General features: G+C 41.9%; 1 protein-coding gene across 1 annotated transcript; it reads left to right on the forward strand.

The window, feature by feature from the left end:
• The first annotated feature begins 11591 nt into the window (after positions 1-11591).
• On the forward strand, positions 11592-17136 carry DMP1 (dentin matrix acidic phosphoprotein 1). The gene is made up of 5 exons (XM_039540434.1): positions 11592-11674; positions 12337-12410; positions 12523-12570; positions 13801-14151; positions 15684-17136. Exons 2-5 carry the CDS (start codon positions 12357-12359, stop codon positions 17133-17135), a joined length of 1905 nt encoding a protein of 634 aa, XP_039396368.1. The 5' UTR covers positions 11592-11674; positions 12337-12356; the 3' UTR covers position 17136.
• Positions 17137-22417: the final 5281 nt, after the last annotated feature.

Below are 22417 nucleotides of genomic sequence, written 5' to 3' on the forward strand. Positions count from 1 at the left end.
TCATTAAAAACATACACGTGCACAATTAGCATAGGATCCAAGCTGTGTAACTGGATTTTCGCAAAATAGAGAGACTGTTAAGGGAAACTGACAGATTAAAACTCATATATGAAGAATATACATTTTCTTACCTATGTTATGGATATCAACTTACTCTTATTAAAATGAATATACATTTAAAAATTTTGGGGCAAATCCTGGGTCTTACTCAGAGTTTACCCAGACACAATTCCCATTAAAGTGAAAGGGAGTTTGCCTGAGTGAATGTGGCTCCTCATTTACTTGCACCTGGATATAATTGACAAATTTTCATCATTTATGCTCTGCTTTGCTTTTCACTCCTCATTCAGCCAATGAAAATACACTAGCAAGGTTTACTTTTGATGCTGTTCAGTTTCTGCTTCTTATGTACCAGTGCCTGCAATGTTTGAATTGCAACCAGTACAGGGGAATGTTTCCATCCAAACAAAAACATATTTTAATCGAATTAAGAAAACAACACACAAATGCTTCTATTAACATAGAGTTGTACTGTGACTCCCTTACTCGCAGAATGGTATTTTCTGCTCAGATATCCCAACTGGAATGAATGGAACACTTTAGGACTAAGTTACTCTACACCATGATTAAGGGAAGCAGAATCTGGTAATAAACAACTTTTCTTTTGCTCACTGGAAATTCAGACGAGACCAGCTTGCAATATAAGAGCAGCATGAAACTTGGGTAAAGAGAATAGTCATTTGAATTTTGCTTATCCTAAAACTGCTAGAAGCAATGATAAATCTTGTGTTGTGAATAGGGTTATATGCTTAGAACCTGTCTATAGAGGACTTCATCCTGCACGCCCTTGTGTGGTATTCAGCAAGGTGCATTGTACAAGGTGGTCTTGCTCCCACTCATATGCTACACAAGGATAAACCCTTTTAATCTTTTGCTTATACAGGCAACATTTCACATTTGTGCTATGTGGAATCTGTCTGAAAAGTTTCACTGCATTTGCCTGTAGTCATTTTTTTCTTGATGCACATAATGATTCTTACTGTACCTGGAATTTACACACTATGTATCAGTAGAGTATCTGGCTTTAGGGACCTAAGTTTGAAAATGTTGATTATAGGGTCAGATCTTGCTAATACCCATACACAGGTAGGTAATCCTTACTCAAGTGAACATTCCCATTAACTTGCATAGGGGTACTTGCATGAATAAAGAATACCCAGGCAGGAAAGAACCCTGTATTTTGTATTATGTCAGAGATTAGAGGCAATGCAGCCATAGCCCATGCCTGCCTTGGGATTGGATACTGCACCAGAAATCAAACCCAGGTCTCCTGCCCATCACTGCAGAGTATTGCAAATAGGTGGCTGAAACAACTGTGATTTAGAAAGTGAAAGAGAGAGAGGCCAGATCATCAGCTGATGTAAATCAGTGTTGTCCATTGTCACCAGCAGAGCGTTGCTGATTGAGACCCTGGTCCACAAAAATGTGCAAGTTGTTTGCATCTACTTATAAAACTTGTAAAATAAAATGATTAGTGTTGTATTGGCTTTAAGAGCATTCACATACTTGTACTAAGGACCGGAGATACTTTATACAATAATATGATGTACATGTCTTATGCTTGTATATGTCCTCTGAGTGTATTCTAATTTTATAGCATTTACATTTGATACATGTGTTCAGATTTCTGATTCATTTTATAATCTGTTTCTTCCCAGTCCAGTTATATTGTTCCAGACTGAGAACACCAAAGAAGATGAAGAATATCATTATACTTCTTTGCAGTCTGGCAATAGCCTGAGCTACTCCAGCAAGTCTCTTAAAAATCTTCCTTAGTGGACGCTATGTAATCTATCCCTTACCCATACTGGTGAGCAATTACTCCCATGAATAGTCCTACTGAAGCCACAGGGGACTATCTGAGTAAGTAACTGCTCGCCATTGTGGGGAAGGGTTCCATATCTGGCCCCAAAAGTTGGAAAATCAAACAAACATTCTCTTTAATTCTTATTGATTGCTTTTATTTTTACTCCCTTTGATTCACCTAAGAACCGTTTGTCTTTTTTAAAAAAGATACATCGAAGTGAAAAGGCGAATGACAGCATTGCTGGAGAACGTCAAGCGAGCTATGCGATTCCTCCCGCCTTCCCCTTAAGCTTCAATTCTCCTACCTACCTCCTTCCCCGCTTTGAAAATGCCACCAAGTCTTTGTCCTCCCACCATTTTTATAACGTGATCTACCGAATGAAAGCCAAAGAAAGAAACAAAGCCCCGGTACAATTTTAGAAAAGTCACTGCAGTCAAATATGGTTCAGGGCTCAGTCCTGCAATCACAGCCAGATTCTGACTGGCTGTTCCGTGAGTGCACAGTTAGTGGGGAGTGTACCAAAGCCACCCCCACCACTACTGCAGGCTGTGCGTGGGCCAGACATACTTGCAGTCCTTGTGCTCTCACAAAAATAACTAGATTGTGATGAGAGTAGCTAGGACATGAGCTGAGCCTTGGGGTTTGTATTTGGTCTCTCATCCATGCTTCTCTGAATTTCCATGAGTTGGGTGACTGCATCCGACGTTTTGATTCACCCCCATCTCTAAAGATAACTTTAAAAAGTGGCATTGTAGGTGAGCAATGTGGATCAAGGAAATTATACAAGATCCCCACATTGTTTCCTGGGTCACTCTGTAGAAAAAGCCTACATAGGGGATGGTCTGGCCCTTAATCTCTGAAGTGTGATTTGCTACTGCTTGTTTTACAGATGAAATTAGGGGGACTGACTATACCAGTCGTGGGTATTTTCAGTAGTTAATTGTTCATCGCTCATCTGACAGGTGGCTCAGATCCACACTCAAGGCAGAGATGCTATTGACCTACATGCGTATTTGCATTCTCCAGAAAAACTAGAAGTGACACAATCGGTGTGTTTTTGAAAAAATGGGTATTGTATTTGTCTAATCTCAGGCATGAACTCCTTTCCAAGGAGGGAGGAGTGCAAGGACGCTGGAAATAAAAAAACTGGTGTGCGAGGCTGGCAAGAGATCTGAATTATGGTGGGACAGCAGGAGAGAGGAATTTAGTGTTTTTAACTTTAAAAAAGCAAACGCCTAAATAGGCATGGATGAGCCTAACAACACACTCATCACTTTGCTTCAGTGTTGTATGACTTTCCCCCACCATTCATCTTTGACTATATGTTCTTTGGGGCAGGAACTATATCTTTCTCTGTGTTTCAAAAGCATCAAGCACATTTTGGGTATGACCATAGTCTACATAAATAAATAACAATGAATTAATATCTGGTTCTGGGCTTTGGATTACATTTTGTAATATGGTGCCAGAGTTGGGAACAATGGCCGAGGAGGGGGTTGCATCGATGGCTTTAAGTTGTTTCTGTGTTTCCCCGGATCTTGGGTTTACACTGTAACATAACAGGTATTTTAGTTGCTATGACCGAGAGATTAAAAAATGGTATTTACTGTCAGACTCATAAATATTTATGAGTCTAACTTTAGGAACTTTAAAACAACAAAACAAAACAAAGCTTGGTCCATATCCAATTACTAAACAAAACGACAGTAAATGTGTCTTAAGTGTTATTAGACATACTTAACAATCAAGTAAAAAGCTTGTCACTCTACTAATCAATAGTAAGTTGGAACACAGGAAATGCAGCTCAGCAGTGGAGTGAATAAGATGTAAGTTCTGGTTTATTTTAATTAATTTCTCATTACTATCAGATTGTCTGACCAATTTAAAACAAAACATAGCACAGAATGTATCTTACAACAAATTTGGAATCTCTTATTTCCCATGTATTTAAATGGAGAGATCTGACTCGAGGAAATCCAATTCAGGGAAGTGTCAGCAAAATGTTTGACCCCAATAAGAGATACATAGGTATTTTCTGAAAGCTGTTATGAAAATATGTTTGAATACATCCAAGATGCCAACCGTCCATCTCAAAAGATGGTGGTGTAAGCACCAAAGCAGATGAGATGCTGCAGCATGACATGCAGTAACTGAAGTAGCTAAAAAGTCCAATTCTCCAGTGACAGTCCTTGCTACAGATAATGCAGGTGTAAGGCAGAGAGCCAAAGGATGAAGCCTGCACCCTACTAGCTCTTGAGGCCTGCTGCACTTTCCTCTCTCTTTAGCCTCTGACTTCTTGGTGCTGCACAGTCCTCCAGTGTAGCCTGTTAGCTGCGTCTTCCTAGCTTGTGGGGTCAATGTTGAAAATTTTCAAGTCCCTCTTGCAAATGTCCTTGCACCTGAGGCTAGGTCGGCCCTGTGGCCTGGAAGCATCTCCAAGTTCTCCATATAGGATGGCCTTGGGAATGCGTCCATCATCCATCCGGTGCAACAAAGAGATTTGTCTTTTGAGAATAGTGATTAGACTTGGCAATTTTGCATTTTAAAATACTTCTATGTTAGGTGCTTTGGTTTCCCACTTGCAATTTAGAATATGGTGAAGACAGGGGTTGTGGAAGGTGTTTAGCCTTCTCTGGTGCCTGCTGTTGGAGGTGCAGATCTCACCACCACACAGCAGTGTACTCAGAAAGGAGAAGTTGTAGTCCCGGTTGTTGGTGTTCAGTGTTAGGTTCCTGTTATTCCACACTCACTTGGTCAGTTGACTGAATGTGGTAGCTGTGTTTCCAACGGGAGAATAAAGCTCATTATCTAGATGGATGGGGGGGAATTAAGTACCATTAACCAGCTGTCTGAATTAACATTCTTAGTCACTGCATTTCCCGCTCAATGGACAATCTAACAAAACCAAGCATAGAAAGTATTTGTCTAGGTGTTACAGAACTGTCAAGGCAGCCTGGCTCAGACTGATTCTCAGTGCACAAAAGAATCCACCCAGTCACTCTCCTCAGAACATCTGCTTCCCAATTGCTAGTTGAGGTTAATTCAACTACAATTGTCACCAGTTATATTTCTCGCCACCTTCTAGTCTGTTCTTTATTTAGAAACATTCTTCAGCGCCCCTTTGAAATATCAGCAACTAGTAGTGATAGTGACAGTGATAACTGTAGTGACAACAAATCAGATGGCAGCCACTGTGACAGCAGTAGTGACAGTGACAGCAAATCAGACTGCACTGACAGCAGTAGTGACAGCGAATCAGATGGCGGTGAAGGTGACAGTAAGTCAGATAGTAGTGAGAGTGCACCTAATAGTAATGAAAGTAGTGGTGACAACAGTGCAATTCACCCCATACAGAACTCCCAAGTGACAGTGAATCTGAGGGAAATGACAGTGATGGTAGCAGAAAGTCAGAAGACGAAGATGGTAAAAGTGAAAGTGAATCACACAGTAAAGGCAGCGATAGCAATGACTCAACGAGTGATGATTGGAACTGGGGAAATGAAGATCCGTAGTGACATTGACACTAATTTACAGCAAATGGAATTTGTGTAGGTGGGAAGAGGGAAAAGGACTTAAACAAAAACACCACTATTACCCAGACATTATCTGAACTGTAATCAAAGATACTAAGCAACATGGGAGCAAGGCTAGAAGAAAAATGTATTCCCTCAATGCCATCCAATCCTAGTACATAAATGAAAATAAATACTGTATGCATATGTTAAAGTCACATTTTTGGTTGCTATAATTTTATTAAGTTGTACATCATGTTCAAATGAAAACTAATGAGTGTTTGAAACTGCGTGAGGATTTAGTCAAAGTATGAGCTGTAATAGTTAAGGGCATGATTGTGATACCTCAGTGAATGAGTAGTCCCATGAGTAGCCCCACTGAAATCACTGGGACACCTCACGGAGTAAGGTGCTATTTGACATGCACCAGCATCAGAATGAATCAGTAAGTTATAATACTTGAAGATTTATAAGTTCTCCCGCTATCTAGGACAAACTACACATTGCGGGTAACATTATTATTAAACATGCACACATACACACACATACACACCTTTCCATGTGATATTTCTGTATACTGCTGGTAAAACCACATTCTCCATTTAATGACCGTTGTATGTAACTTCCTGTCTTTTAATCCAATCATTTCAAAATTGTATTTTTAGAAGATGAAATATGTAATCTGTAAAATAAAGATTTTTTACAATGTAGTCTATTTGCCTTCTTATAGGAAGGGGTCTTGGTCTTACTGGCTGTGTTTAAAAGAATGGCATAGAAAGTTTGTGGTAAAATCCAACATTCTTGTTGTTTCATTAATATTTATCATTTTACAACACCTGAAAGTGCACTAGGCACCTCAGAATACAGTTAAGAACACACAGTCCCATCTTAAGATCCTGGTCCTGTAAAGATGTATGTATTTACAGAGCCCAAAGGCCTATACCCAATCCTGTTGGACACTGAACAAACACAAAAGAGACAATCCCTGCCCTTAACATAAGCAGTCCCTTTAAGTTCAATGCTATTACTGTCCCACACTAATTCAGAGAATAGAGTGGGTGGGATTTTGGCTGCCTTCCCCAAAAGCATCTGCCTCACCCTCACGCAACCCTAGAAGGGATTGGAATATCCAAACCAAATTTGTTTGAAAGATCATCTCATCCTCTGACTAGCCCTGCATTTAGGGTTTGTTCCTGCTCCTATTAAAATGTAGCCATTGACTTAAATGGGACCAGAAGAGGATCTTCAATGTACGATTTTCTCTGTAGCCTGTTCACATGAAAGTTACAGGCCATTCTGTGAGGTGCTAACCACGCTCAACTCTTGTTGATCCCAGTGGAAGTTGATGGTGCTCAGTGAGTCACAAGGTCAAACTGTAGGCAATGGCTGATGTGAACCCATAATGCCCACAGCTAACCATGGTATGAAGATATCCAGGGCTTGTTGGAATGAAAAGGAAGGCTGCAAGGAGTATTTTCAGGATGTGCAATGCTCATGTTTATCGCTTACTCAGACAGCGACATTTTGACAGAAGACAATGTCAGGTGTTTGGTGCTTGAGTTAAATGCAGGTTCAACCTACAAAACCCCCACCATAATTATTTATGGCACCAAAAATGGTTTGTGACGTGAAGCCTAGGAGTGTAATTTTGTTTGAAGTTCAGAGGAAAGCACATCCCAGGTTATCTAGCGTGACAGCCAATGAAACCACAAACAAACAAAAAAGTCAGCGAGAAAGGAAGAAAGCTATTTATGGAAGAAGGGAGTGAAAACACAAAAGATTTGACCCAGTGCCTCAGGAAGTCAACACCATCTTTCCACTGACTTCACTGGGCTTTGGATCAGACCCAGATGGAGCTAACAGAAAGGAAAGCCAAACGTACAATCGAAAAAGGAGAGAAATAAAGGGAAAGAAAAAACAATAATGAGGAAAGATGAGTTACAGCTGCAAAAAGGTAGTGAAGCAGTGAAACAGAAATGAAGTTAAGAGGGTGGATATAAAAGGAACGTACAATGAGAATTAAACTAAATGCACAATGTAAGAAAAGAGACCAGAATCAAAGGAAGCACAAGGAAATAGAAGAGACCAAAAGGCTAAACGGCTGCTGTGGGCAGATTCAATGGAGAGAGTTGTAAAAACTGAAAATGACGGGGGCGAAAATGAACACTTGAGAAAAGGAAGCCAGAGAAACAGGTCTAGGGGACAGGCAACTGGAGACCTAGGGTTTATTGCTGGTGATGCCATTGACCAGCTGTGTCAGCTTGGGACTCTGTTTCTCCTAGTCTTTGTCTGTCTTGTCTTATTAGATTGCAAGCTTTTGGGGACAGGCACTGTTTCTTGCTATGTGTTTGTACAGTGCCTAACATACCTGAGTCCCAATCTTGAGTGAGGGCTTTAGGTGGTACTGCAGTATAAATTACAACAGTACATTTACCCCAGTGCAGAGAGGTAGCTAATTCATTATGCGCCACTTCAATTTTTTGCTTAGTTCAAAGACCCAGTACCCATACTGAGAAGAAAGAAGGGTATCTTTGCAGTGGGAGCCCATGAGGGAAGGCGTCTTGACCCAAGCTGTAGGGAAAACAAGATTTGTTTTACAACATTGTTTTAAAAATTCACAGATATTTATGTTTGTGTGTCAATAATTAGAGACTATGAACAGAGAATAATAAATATGACTAATCACATAATTTACACTTATTCAGCACTTATGCTCCAAGCATTTGACATTCATTAACTTAATAATCCTCACGAAAACTTCATGATGTAGGTAAATATCCTCCTTTTAGTGATGGGGAAATTGAAGCAGAGACGATTTAGGGTAAAATTTTCAAAAGCGCCTAAGTCTCATTTTTCAAAGTAACTGTGGCCCAGATGCTCAGAGGTATTTAGGCTCCTAACTGCCTCTGAAATCTGGGTCTTTGAGGCTCTGGGCCTTAAGCATTTAGGAGCACTGAAAGCCCCATTTGAAAAAGTTACCCTTAACGACTCATCCACTCGACAAAGGATGTTGGTACCAGAGGTGGGAGTAAAATCCAGAAATAAGGAATTTCTGACTTCCAGCCCTAGGTCAGCTAATAGTAAAAGACTGGAAGAAATCCCCTACCACCAAAGCTGTTGTGTGACTGCTTGCTCAGAGGGACTCCTGCACCCAAAGCAGGGTTTCCATAGCACTGAGGAGAAGCTGCACAAAAGTCAATGCAATTTACAACGACATCACGTTTTTGGCAAATTACTGATGTTTTCCCCATATTTCTGCTTCAAAAACTGTATGTCTTTTACTGCATTAGGAGTACACTTAAAATAAAAACTGGCATGAACTCTGCACTCTCCTTGTTTCAGTAGTGTTATCGCTGTGCTATAATTTTGTAAACGTGGAAACTAAAGGCTCAATTCTCTGTTCCTCCCAATAGCGGATTATTGCACAAATGGAAGGGCAGTTCAAAGAGGGTTGTAAATGCCCTGGAAAGAACAATTCCACCCCATAGTAATATTTTATAAAGAGTAATTTCCATTAAGGACTGGAAAACTCATTGCAGATGACTGAACTGTGGCGTTTTGTGTGCCCACACACTACAGAAAACCAAGGAAAACAGATCTCAGAATTGACTTTGGTTCTGACCCTATTCCCACTGACTTCCATAGGAGCAGGATATTGTGCTAATTGCAGTTTGTTTTTATTTGCCACACTTTTTGTGGTCTTACCTCACGATACACAGCTTCTGAGAGACATGCAGCTAAATGAGTGGAAAAGTTATTTCAAGTGCTTTTCTTCAGTGACATGCGGCTAGTCTCTTAACATAGGACACCCACAATTTCTTTCCACATGGCCTGTACTAAACACTACATCTCCTGGGTAAATGCGTTAGAGAGAGAGAGGGACTGAGGGATGGGGGAAATCTACTCATTCCTTTACCCAGTTAAACAAAAATGCCTTCTCCTAACCCAGAAGGGAAGTGACACCACTTGGCAAAGAAAACTCGTAAAGTGCACTTTGCTTGAATTGTTTATACTTTTTCCTGAAAAAGAAACCTAGCCAAATTCCATTCTCCGTTACATCAGTGTAACTCCAGAGTGAAGCTGCTGAAGTCAGCAGAGCTACTTTGGACTATTGATGTTAAACCTGAGCGCTGAATTCAGCCTACAGAATATAGTGATAGCATAACACAATGTTGTGTAGTGTGAAGTTGGGGAGAAGGGTAAGAACTCTTCTGGGATGTCTGGAGTTATCCTTCACTAGGAAATCACTTTAAAAAACCCTGCAATGTTGTGAAAGCGGGTCCATTTCAAAGGTAAAATATTTGCACTTTAGGCATATTTTTACGAGCTGAAGAACTAAGTCATCTCCAGCAGGGATGATGTAGCAATATCCAAATGAGGACAGGGAAACTATCCTAACCTTCCTTGCAGTTTGGTGGCAGAATTTTAAGAGACTCCCTCACAACACATCAGTGCTTTTCCCATTAGACCTTAAAATCCACTTCCTTGGCATAAACCTGTGTAAAGAACTAACCAAACCAAAGGGAATGTGTGTTTGGTATTTACTAACATTGCCTAAAATTTTCTCTAGTTACATATATTATTTACATATATATGAGAGACTAATAAAATAACAGTACTAATAATGTGTGGCGCCAGGCACCACCGCTGCTGCCACTACGCCGCTCAGAGCAATGGGTCAGGCCGGGCTCTGCAGCTGCGCTGCCCCAGGAGCTCACAGCCCCGTCGCCCAGAGCATTGCGCCAGCGGCGGTGGAGGAAGCGATCTGAGGCTGCGGGGGCTGGGGGATAGCAGGGGGTAGCCTCCTGGGCCAGGAGCTCGGGGGCTGGGCAGGACAGTCCTGCAGGCTGTAGTTTGCCCCGCTCTGCTCTCGAGGATGATAAAAGAAGGCAAGAAAAACCCCACCACTCAAACGGCTGTATGGCTTCCTCTAGCACATGCATCTATTCGGCTCACGTCCTATTTCGCTTTTCCTTTATAAATAGCTCTAGGGCCTGCTCAACAGACGCTGATGGGAGAATGCCCACTGAGTTTGAGAAAAGTTGGACCAGGCCCTCAGTTTCCAGATTTACTGTGTGAAGACAGCACGTGTGACGACAGCACCTGGGAAACCAGGAGATTTTCATCCTGATCCTTTTCGGCATGTTCTCACAAGGTGTTTAAAGACATACAATTCCTGGAGCATAAGTGTACAAACTGTCTGCGTGTATGACCTGAAAATATACATTAACAGGAAACAACCCCTGCCTGAGTATGACCGGGAGCTGGCCGTGTGTGGGTGACACTCTAATTGTTTGTGCTCATAACCCTGGATGTATGATGTGAATGGCATAAATTTAGAAATCAAAATAAAGCCTTAGCAAGATCTTTCATTATATGAAAACTAGGCTAGTCATTCTGAAACCGCAAACAGCTTTTTTTAGGGAAAATCTCTCTCCGGGGGCTAAAGGAAGTGTGGGGGTGCTGGATTCCCAGTGACACCTTATGACATCATCCACCCTGTGAGAGTGCTGATTGGCTACCATATCTGTAGCAGAGTTTAAATTCATGCACTAGTGGAGGAGGCTCCAGCTACTAAAGCGACAGGGCGATACAGGTATTTGGCTGGTCCTGTGCCTTTGTGACAGCTGAAGTGCAAAAGCTCAGAGGGCCTGAAGAAAGCCTGTGTGACGTGCATACAGAAGTAACTATTTTAATTTCTTTGGTTTACTCTGAAAAAATGGAACAGCATGTATGTTAACAGTTCTTGATCTGTGATTTATAGAAAAGCACAAAAGAACATCTCGGGGAAAGAGAGAGAGGAGCGGCAGGGGGCAGATTGTTTTCTAAGGAAAAAGCAAAAGCTCATCTCTTATTTTCAGATCTGTGTGTGCTTATTTAAGAGAGTAAAATAATGTAGTGTTTCTTTCCTAGAGCTGTTTGTTTCTGTCACATGTTTAGCTGATTTACCCAGTGTATAAATCTGTGAGAAAAAGTGTTTATATGAGAGGCCTTATAACTGATTTTTTTTGCCTTGGGGGAAAAAAAATTCCAGGTAATTTGTGACAGACAGTTATGATGTTAGACTATCTCATGCAATAGACTCAGTCTCAGATATATCCTTTTGCACAAAGACACGGTGGAACAGATTCTGCCACCTTTACCCTTGTTGCGCCGCACCTTGCTGCACAATTATTGTGTAGTTAGATGCAACTTAGTGTGAGTCGGGGATGGCAGAATCAGGCTTCCAGTTAGTCTAAAAGAGTGAAAATGTGTTGACTTACCCATTGCAATGTTTATGGTTGATGTTACACAGGTGGGTTTAATTCAGAAAGAAAATGGTTATTTAAATCCATTCCTAAAATCTGTTCTTTGTGAAGCATTAGACTGATGCAGTGAGACTGGATTTGGCCCCAGTACATAGTAATCCTGTTCCAGAATTTTGTTAGGGATGCACAGATTGTGTGCAAGGCTCCATGTGATTTTCTCCACTATTAATTTAGGATGAAAATGTAAATGTAAAGACAAAATACCAATAGCAACGGCCAATATTGGTACTGTGACTGTGATCTGTGCTACTAAACTTTTTAACAGGCTGATTAGCAGCCCTGGGTGACACAGTCATTATGGACTAGCGAATCATAAACTGTTTTGCAGTCTGTCATTAAAGTTTAATCAAGAAAAATCTGCACTTCCCCAGGTATCTCCTATTCCACAGCAAAATATGAAATTTAACTTAACCTTCATGGCCCAGCTTCAAAAGCCACTAGAGATGTTGGGTGGCAGACAAGAGCATGTGCTCAGCACTCTTTCCAAATCAGGATCTTTTAAGGTGTCTCAGGTTGGGCACCAAAAACCGAGGCATCCAAAATCACTAGGTGCTTTTGAAAATCTTATATGCTGTTATAATCAGTCCTGCTGAATTGCAATTAAGAGCATGTGAAAATACTCTTTTGTAACACCCCTACTTCATTGCAGCTACAGACACCATAATCAATATGAAGACAGTACTCCTGTTAATCTCTCTCTGGGCTTTATCCTGTGCTCATCCTGTAAGTACTTATTAGAAAATCATTAAAACCCCTAGCCTCAGCATTTTAAGCATGCCCAAGACACTCTGTACCACTTCTGTTCATTCATAAGTTGTCTTTTCAATGTGTTTAGGTGCCCAGCCATCAAAATGCCCATTCTGGAAGCTCCGAAGAACGGGGGGTAAGTTGATTATCAAGAGCTTTTCAGAAGACTCTATTTCAGCAAATAGCTTGTGAAACTGTATTGTAAAGCGGAACTGGTCTCTGGTTAATAGCGCTCAAAACAATACTTGATTAAAATAGTGATACACCTCTAGGCTTTGAGTTATAGCCATTTTTTCAAGGTCATTTTAATTCATAATTGTTTCAGCCATTTCTACATACACCCTCCCTGCCCCCCACCCTCCATATGTGGAGATAACTAGGTGAGAAATTGCATTACATGCTTTCGGCCACCTCAACTACGTGCTGCCCACTAATCCATCCCCACAGGACTTACTGTAACAATGCAAAGATCTGAACAGCTTCAGAGAGCTGCCATTTGAAATAGGAATGCTGCCAGAGCAATGTTTCCTCATTCACCACCAAATATGGAATTTCTTCCTGGCCTTCCCACAATGTGAGGCACGGGACTGGCACGGTTCAGCCATGGACTAATAGCTACTCTTTTAGACGTAATAATATCACAGCTTTCAAGTTTGGTATCTTCCAAACCCACAATGCTAGAAATGGGAACGTTGTACCACTGGAAAGAAGAAAGTCCCATCTTCCCAGTGGGGGACAAATCATTTGTTCCTGACTCTGAAAGCTTATACTTTTGTTGGTTCTAAAAAAATGGAACTGGTATACGCCAAACCTCTTGTGGTTTTGGTTTTCCTGAGCCCAAAAGCCTCCCGTGGTTTCACAGATCTCTATCAATGAAATTTAAGATTACAACACCAAATAATTTCTGAATATAATTTTTAATGATCCCTTTAAAAAAACCAGATTAGTTCATTTGAAACGCCAGCTGCATCCATAGCAGCTCTAATAAAAACACTCCTTTATTTTACTCAAACTGAAATGACTTGAGTATAAAAAGTCTCAGAGCACGTCAAAGTGCATGAGCTGTTACTAAAACAGAGCCACCATATACCCATCTCTTTTATCCAATAAAAACCGCAAGATGAAGCATAACCAAATGTTTGGGGTTTCTTGCATAAGGCAAGATGTAGTTCATTAGAAATAAATAAAAGCAGTACAGAGGAACTGGTAATAAAGAGTCTTCATACTGCTTGCCTGACCCAAAGCCAAACCGTAATAAGCAGTTTATTTTACACCAGTGGACACAATGTGGCCCTTACAATGTAATCAGTAAAACTGCAACAACATTTGCTTAATCAAAGTCCCTTAATTTTGCCTTTTTGTACAGGACACAATAAGCGAAGAAAGTCTGAATGAGGAGGCAGATTCTGCTGACGATACTTACAGCAGTCCTAAAAGCAGTGCAGAAACTGGAGGAGAGGACTTCAATGCTGATGAGCACGATGACATTGATGAAGAAAACCACGACCCAGCTGTGGTTTCTAGCAGGAGCTCTGAAAGTTATCCAGATGATATTGATGCCAGGAGCACTCAGGACTATGAAGAGGAGGATAGTTTCCGAATTAAGCAGGCTCGGCATAAGAATTGGGCTGATCACGAGGATTCTGGTGACTTTGATGATGTGGAAGAAGTAGATGAAAACAGCCATGGTGATCAATCAACAGAGAAAAACTCTCAGGTAAATGTACATAGCTCTCTGGTATAAGGCTGAGTTTCCTAGCACATAACATTCTTCTTCTGCCAGTTGTCTGGGCAGAAAAAGCGGTTAGCAGTCTGAATTCAATCTGCTGTAAACACAGGGCTACACATAACACATCCCAGAGAATTTGCCGTAAATTAGCACTGTAATCAGATCAGGCTCTGTTGTCAAGAGACAGAGGATTGTGCTAACTGAGCTGAATTTTGGAGAACAAATTTGGATTTGGGTAAGTGTATGGGAAATAAAAGAAGAGTATCACTCCTCTGGCTTTGTAATGGGATCAGTGTGTCAATTAAAGACAAACAAATTGGATGTATTTGAAATTCACACAGATGCAAATTTCTTATAGGACAAAATTTGACTACATGGAAAAACATAACCAAAAATATACAATTGTGTAAAATTATATCTGAAATGAAACCCTATACCCGTTTTTTTTCACCACTAGATTATAGTCCTTCACGTGAAAAATGTTGTCCAGATAACTAACGGACCTGTGGATATATGGAAACCATTATTTTCTTATATCTTTACTGTCAAAAGCATAAAAACTCAATATTCATCCATGGGTCAGATTTTCAAAAGAGCTCAAGTTCATCAGCTCCCATTTTTAATTGCACAAATGGGCCTGAAATCAGTTACTATAAATTTGAAAACAACACTGGTCAAGATTTTCCAAAGAGCGCAGCACCCAACAGCTACCATGGAGTCCATGGGGAAATTCTGACTTTTTTTAGAATGGTGCAATGGGCCAGATCACTGCATGTAGTGTTGTGGACCATTACTGTAGCATATTTAGTATCAAGTATCAGAGGGGTAGCTGTGTTAGTCTGAATCTGTAAAAGCAACAAAGAGTCCTGTGGCACCTTATAGACTAACAGACGTATTGGAGCATGAGCTTTTGTGGGTGAATACCCACTTCGTCGGATGCATGTCATATTATAGTAGTTACATTAAGGCATATACAATTACATGTAGAAATGGAACAAACCAAATCCCTGTATCCAAACACCCAGAATTTCAAAAGCTGGATCAGAATTTTGTGGCTTGGGCCATATTATATCACATCATGTTCTATTTATAGTGAGTGTGATGGACCCATGCCATCCCAAACCAAGTAATGCCATAAACCAAAATTCACCCCTTTCCTGCCATAAATCCAATGATGATGCATGTTTTAAACTAGTGGATTACTTGTTTACAGCATCTACACTGAATCCTAGTAGAGCAGCAATTTTTTATCATATTTTTAAGACTCCTAAAATGTTAACTGAAGTAACAATATTGTTTTATTTGGTGGTTTGAAATCTAATTTGTTAGATATACATTTTAAGGCATACTGGGCCAAATTCTGCTCTCAGCTACACCCATGTAACGTTATGAATGTTGATGCAGTAGCACAGATATAAATGATAGTAGTATTTGGCCTACACAATTTAGTAAAAAAAAATCACCTTTGTAAAATACAGCAAGGAAGTGTTTACAATAATTTCTCTTTGCCACATGTCTAGGAGGATGCAAACGAGATTCCTGCTATTGATAGCAGTGACAATGGAGATAACCATGTCAGGGGCAGCAGAGAATCAGAAGACAAGGATGACTTTGAAAATGATGGATTTCTTCATCAATCCAACGGCTTTGACTCTAGCAAGGGGGACGAGGAAAGATATTCTCTGACAGATGAGGAAGATGACAGCGGAGATGATATCTTTAATGAAAATAATGAGGAAGAAGTTAAGGGGGCAGACCCTAGATATACTGTTCGTCCCACTGAAACAGATGAGCAGAATGCAGTTGTTGATGGAGATCGAGATGGTGAGCATAGAGATACCGCTATTGGGAAAAAAGATAGCAGCAGTAGCAGCAGCAGCAGCAGCAGTAGCAGCAGCGAGAGCAGAGGCTTTGGTAATGGGGAGGTTGCCAGTCGCGGCAGGCATGTCCACAGGAAAGGAAATCGAGGTGAGAGTGACAGTGACAGTGCCAGCAGTAGCCAAGAGGAGACAGGTGATTTTGATGATGAAGGAATGCAAGGCGATGACCCATCCATCTTTGAGAGTGAGGGTGGCAATTCCAACATGGTTCATGGTGCTGTTCATTCCAAAGAGAGCAGCCAAGAAACCAGTAGGGAGCACCACTACGGCAAGCGGAAAAGCAGCAGTAAATCACTGAAACATTCACAGAGTCATGTGTTCCAAACTGGTGATGATACTTCAGAAGAGGATGATAGTGCAGAGCACAATGACAGCAAATCCAAAGAGGACAGCAAGTCCCCAGAAGACAACAGTCGCTCCGAAGAACATGTTGCCAGCCGCTCTAGAGAGGATGTCACCAGCCAGTCAAAGGAAAATGTCACCAGCCGCTCCAGGGAGGATGTCTCCAGTCAATCAAGTGAAGAGAGTCAGGAATCCCAAGAAGAAAGTGAGGAAAACTCCAAAGACGTGGATAGCACATCCAATGAACACAGCGGTAGCAAATCTAAAGAAGGGCAGGAAGACAGAGACTCCCCTGAGGATGACAGCAAGACATCAGTAAGTGACAGTGAATCCACAGAAGACACAAGGGATGACAGTAAATCAGAGGAGAAGAGTACATCCACCGAGGACAGCTTGGAATCAGAAGAAGATAAGGACGGACCATCTCACAGTAAATCGGCTGAGAGCAGAAGTGCCTCAAAAGAGAGCAGTAGCAGTGAAGAGGGCAATGCCAGTGATTCGAATGAAGAGGACATCAGTTCTGAAGAACTGCGAGGCCAAGACAGCAAGTCTGCAGAAACTAATGATAGTGAATCTAAAGAAGAGGAAGATAGTGAATCCAGAGAGCGCAGTGCAAGCCAATCAGCCAGCCAGGAAGATGACAGTATATCAAGGAGCATGGAAATTGAAAGCAGAAAGCTAGTGCTTGATGTTTATCACAACAAACCCATTGGTGATTATGATGACAATGACTGCCAGGATGGGTATTAAAATATACATTAAAATCCAACTATATATGACTTGTGGGGGGGAGGGAAAATCTTTTAATTTATTTACCATATAGACCAGGGGTGGCCAACCTGAGCCTGAGAAGGAGCCAGAATTTACCAATGTACATTGCCAAAGAGCCGCAGTAATATGTCAGCAGCCCTCCGTAAACTCCCCCCCCCACTCCCAGCGCCGCCCACCTACTGATAGTCCTGCAGATCAGCACCTCCACCTCCCTCTCCGCACCTCCCGATCAGCTGTTTTGTGGCTTGCAGGAGGCTCTGGGAGGGAGTGAGGAGAAGTGAGGGCACGGCAGGCTCGGGGAAGGGGTGGAGTGGGAGCAGGGCCTGTGGCAGAGCCTGGGGGTTGAGCAGTGAGCAACCCCCAGCACATTGGAAATTTGGCACCTGTAGCTCCAGCCCCACAGTCGGTGCCTATTCAAGGAGCCGCATATTAACTTCTGAAGAGCCGCATGTGCTCCGGAGCCACAGGTTGGCCACCCCTGCTATAGACAGTATGAAGGTCAGCTGTTCCTTCTGAGAAATAGTCTGTGAACAATAAGGGTATGAAAATATTGTAGGATTTCACTATTTCAGCTGGTGTTCGTCCAATGTGAAATGAAATGAAAAATGATGCTTTAAATATGAAAAGGATAAATCTAGGTGAGAAGCTGATTTATGATCCTAGAACTGAATTAGTACAAAAAGAGAAAAGCTAAATATTAGTTAGGAGAAGTGTTGGCAAATAAAATAAAATCTTGTATTTTTCGGTGAAGATAAAGCTAGCACAGTGATGGGTCTATGTTCTCCTATAATTCATTGCATTATGTCCATTAACATTGTTGGGAGTGATGTTTGAGCATTAAGGAGAGAATGGATGCTTAAATTTATTACACAAATATTTGCATCTACAACTTCTATAAATTAATTTGACTACAGTCCAAATGACCTTTAAATTAATTGCCACTACTGCACACAACAAGGAAAGCAGCTAGTCACTGCATGTACAGTGTATGAAGTTTCTCTTCAGTATGGGACGTACAGAATATTTTGTAATAAATGTACAGAAAATGTGTTGTATTCTTTTGCATTGATGGCATTACTATTTCAATGTTAAAAATAATCCTATTTGACTTCCCTAATTAATATTAAAAACACCAGACTAAATAGTCACATGGTTTGAGTTTTTACTATTAGTTATATTAAAATGAAACATTATTTGGATTCTAACTGCTGTGAGCAGAAACAAAGAGTTTTCTAAACTGATAACTTTAACATATGCAGCATGGCTGACTCAGATGGACGAACCACTTAAGGAAAAATAGTGCTTGATTCTGATCTCACACTGTTTTTATACCAGTGTAAGTCAGTGGAGTCATTTCTGACTTGCTGTCACACCAATGAGATCAGATTCATACCCTGTACGTGTGCTGATTTTGCAGCAGGAGGCCAGCGTTTTGAAGCATCCATCTTCAAAACGCTACTTTCAAAAAGAGATCCTAGGTGGAATATTATTACAACATCAGTTAATCATCTTTCTCTAATGCTCTATTACCATTCTCAGATGTCCAGCATGTCAGCACTGCAGCCTCCACTAAATGCACTGGGAGTACAGATATCTCTATGCTAGACCAAACCAAGGACAGTCCTGTATTCAAAGGTGCGCACACATACACATACCATTGACCCTGACTGACCCACCTCTGTTCAGAATTCAATCATTATCATTTAAAAGCTTAGCAATCACATAGGGCAGAAATCTCCTATTGCCAGTAGTGGAAGGTAAAAAGACCCGGGGAGCACAACTCTGAACATGACTGAGGATGTGGAGCTTTCTTGGCATGCACCTACATGGGTGTGCTAGGAGCAAGATGAACCTGTGCACAGAAGGTGACAGCCCTTCTGGATCCTGCTCCCATCCTCTGGTGCTGGGAGGAGGAGGGCGACAGGAGCATTCTGAAGGCTGGGGCAGTGGAGGGAAGGTGGTATGGGGAAGCTGGGAGGAAGGGAGAGTCAAAATGTGGCCACACATTGGTGATGGCAGAAGAAAATGGAGAGAGAAGGGAAAGGGGGGTTAATGAACATGACAAAGGAGAGCTGAGAATGCACCCAGGTTTTAGTGCTGGTGCAGGAGGTGGGAAAGGAGAACAAACAAAGGGTGCTGAAGCTGGAGGGGAGTTGGAATGAGAGTCTATCTGGGTACTGGGGTAGCAGGGAGGAGGATTGGGGGCTGAGTTGGACTTGGAGCTGGCAATGGTGGAAGGGAGTAGGGCGAGGAGGCTGAGAGGTCCGACCAGTCTCTCACCTATCTTCTACTTCAGAACACAAGTGTGGAATCTGGGTTACAGGATACAAATAGCGTTTTATGGATACCTCTCCAACTACTTTTTGTCTCCTGGTGTAAAAGTTCTTCCACCTCCAATATGTTGGGAACTTACCTCTAGAGCTGCTCCCCAGCTGCAGCATCCTGGCCGAGGGCAGGTTCGGGCAGTCCCTCCCTACTTGCTTTAAACCTATGTTGACATAGCTGTATTCCCAACATCAGATTCTTCACGAAGGGCAAGGAATGCTCCTGTTCAATCCCAGCAGCATGTTCAAGTGTTTGTGGGAGGGGGTCCCCTGCAAATACATGTTGTGGTACCAAAGAACATGGACAGTTAAGCAGCCTTGATGACACTGATCCACAGCAAGCAATTGAATGCAAAGGACCTGCAGGATGGACACATTTCCTAAATGAAAGCACATCAACTGGATTAATTTTTGTAATTAGATGTAAAACTCTAAGTTGATCACAGCGCAGATGATGTATCGTGCTTACACGATATTGAAATTCAGTAATTGCTCCAGTTCTGAGACATCCTGAGTCAATCATCCTTGAGATCTGGAATTAAATTCAAGTTTCCAGGCGCATGCATGCATGAAACTGCATGAATTTTACCTCTAGGTGAAACATTATCTGTAAACTGTAAAATTACAGACCAGTAACTCAAATCAATCTGCAAATTCAATTTGAATTATGAAAAGCCAAAGTCAAATAAAGTAGCTCTCATTTTGTTAACAATGAGCTCACATTAGGGGTGGAGTACTGACCCCTTGATATGGGGTTAGTATTTGCTGATTAAGCAGAGCATTTTTGCTATGTAATTTACTTTAAGCTCATACAAAGTCCCATTAAAATCAGTGGGACTATACATACGTTTAAAACCAAGCATGTGCTCAAGTGCTTTGCTGAATTGGGGTATGGAATCTGGGTTACGGGACTACAAACAGAGTTTTATGGATGCCTCTCCAACTACTTTTGTCTCCTGATCTAAAATGATTAAGAAACAAGGGCCAAATTCTGGAGAAGAATGAAAATACACAGAAACATCACCGGAATATATGGGGAAAAGTTTGGACGTGTGAAATATTGGAGCTCCACTGAACACAGATCCACAGGCCATGCCTCTGGTGTGCCAACATTTCTCTGTGCAGGACTGTGTGTAGACCTCATTGAGCTCTGATTTGTGCTGTATAAAGATCAATGGTTTTCCCATGTAGTCTCTTGTGAAAAAGTCCCATGGAATTTAACCGAATGTTAAAACATTTGCATAACTTTTTAAACCACCATACAGTGTGAAGTTCATGCTCCACTTCAGTCAATGGGAGTGTTGCTATTGACTTCTATGGAGGCAGGATTTAGAATAATAGAATATCAGGGTTGGAAGGGACCTCAGGAGGTCATCTAGTCCAACCCCCTGCTCAAAGCAGGACCAATTCCCAATTAAATCATCCCAGCCAGGGCTTTGTCAAGCCGGGCCTTAAAAACCTCTAAGGAAGGAGATTCCACCACCTCCCTAGGTAACCCATTCCAGTGCTTCACCACTCTCTGAGTGAAAAAGTTTTTCCTAATGTCTAACCTAAACCTCCCCCACTTGAGACCTTGTTCTGTTATCTGCTACCACTGAGAACAGTCTGGATCCATCCTCTTTGGAACCCCCCTTCAGGTAGTTGAAAGCAGCTATCAAATCCCCCCTCACTCTTCTCTTCTGCAAACTAAATAATCCCAGTTTCCCTCAGCCTCTCCTCAGAAGTCATGTGTTCCAGCCCCATAATCATTTTTGTTGCCCTCCGCTGGACTCTTTCCAATTTTTCCACATCCTTCTTGTAGTGTGGGGCCCAAAACTGGACACAGTACTCCAGGTGAGGCCTCACCAATGCAGAATTGAGGGGAATGATCACGTCCCTGGATCTGCTGGCAATGCTCCTATTTATACAGCCTTCTTGGCAACAAGAGCACCCCGTTGACTCATACCCAGCTTCTCATCCACGGTAACCCCTAGGTCCTCTTCTGCAGAATTGCTGCCTATGAAAGAGAGGGTGTAATCCTGGCTCTGTTGAAGTCAGTGGAAGTCCCATGTTTAGGGGGAAGTGATGTAAAATAGTAGGGGGAAATGATTAAGTACGCACAAATAAAACGTGCCTGGTAAATGCTGGAATTCATGCAGCATACTATGTACCAGGGGCTGGCTGAAGTTAATGGGAGTCTTTCCTTTGACTTTGGCTCAGGCCCTAACATGCTGGAAAGATTTCTAGGGGGAGTGCAGAGTTCTATCATTAAAGTGATATCTAGGCTTTATGAATTTCTTAGAACAACTTAATATAAGAAGCCTTAAACTGCAACATAGCAATGAATAAGGACTTTCAACAAGAGCTTAATCAGATCAACGGCTAAGGCCTTTAACCTTATAAACTATTTTTTTCTACCAGCACGTAGACATTGTGGGCTAGATTCACAAATGGATTTAGGCACCTACCGGCTACTTTAGGCGCTTAAATCCCAGAATCAGGTCCCATGAAGATGAACAAAACCCCCACTCAGCTGCCACCAAACCCTAAAAAATTGTCAGTAAATGTTCCCTAGGAACCTGAGTTTCTGCCTCTGAGTATCTGAACTACAGCCCCACACCAGATGCTTAAGCCCCAGAGTGATGCACGAACCTGGGGAAGATGCATGTTCCTCTGCCTAATTTGCCTGCCGGGCCGAGTCTAGTAAGTGTGCTCAAAGCTCACCTGTCAGATTGGGCCCCTATAGGTGATTTTACCCAAACAGCTGGGGGGGGGGGGGGAGGGAGGCAGTGGACCTCCCTCATAACTTTTAGCCCAGTGGTGAGGGTGCTCACCGGGGATAGGAGTGGCCCTCCCTCCCATTCAGATTCTCCTCTGCCTGAGGGGGAAAGGGATTTGAAGTGGGATCTGGGTGAGTGTATAATCCCTGGGTGCTGAGATATTCTGCGATGTGTTCCC

The sequence above is a fragment of the Mauremys reevesii genome, linkage group 5, assembly GCF_016161935.1.
Source record: "Mauremys reevesii isolate NIE-2019 linkage group 5, ASM1616193v1, whole genome shotgun sequence".
In the NCBI taxonomy this organism is placed as follows: Eukaryota; Metazoa; Chordata; order Testudines; family Geoemydidae; genus Mauremys; species Mauremys reevesii.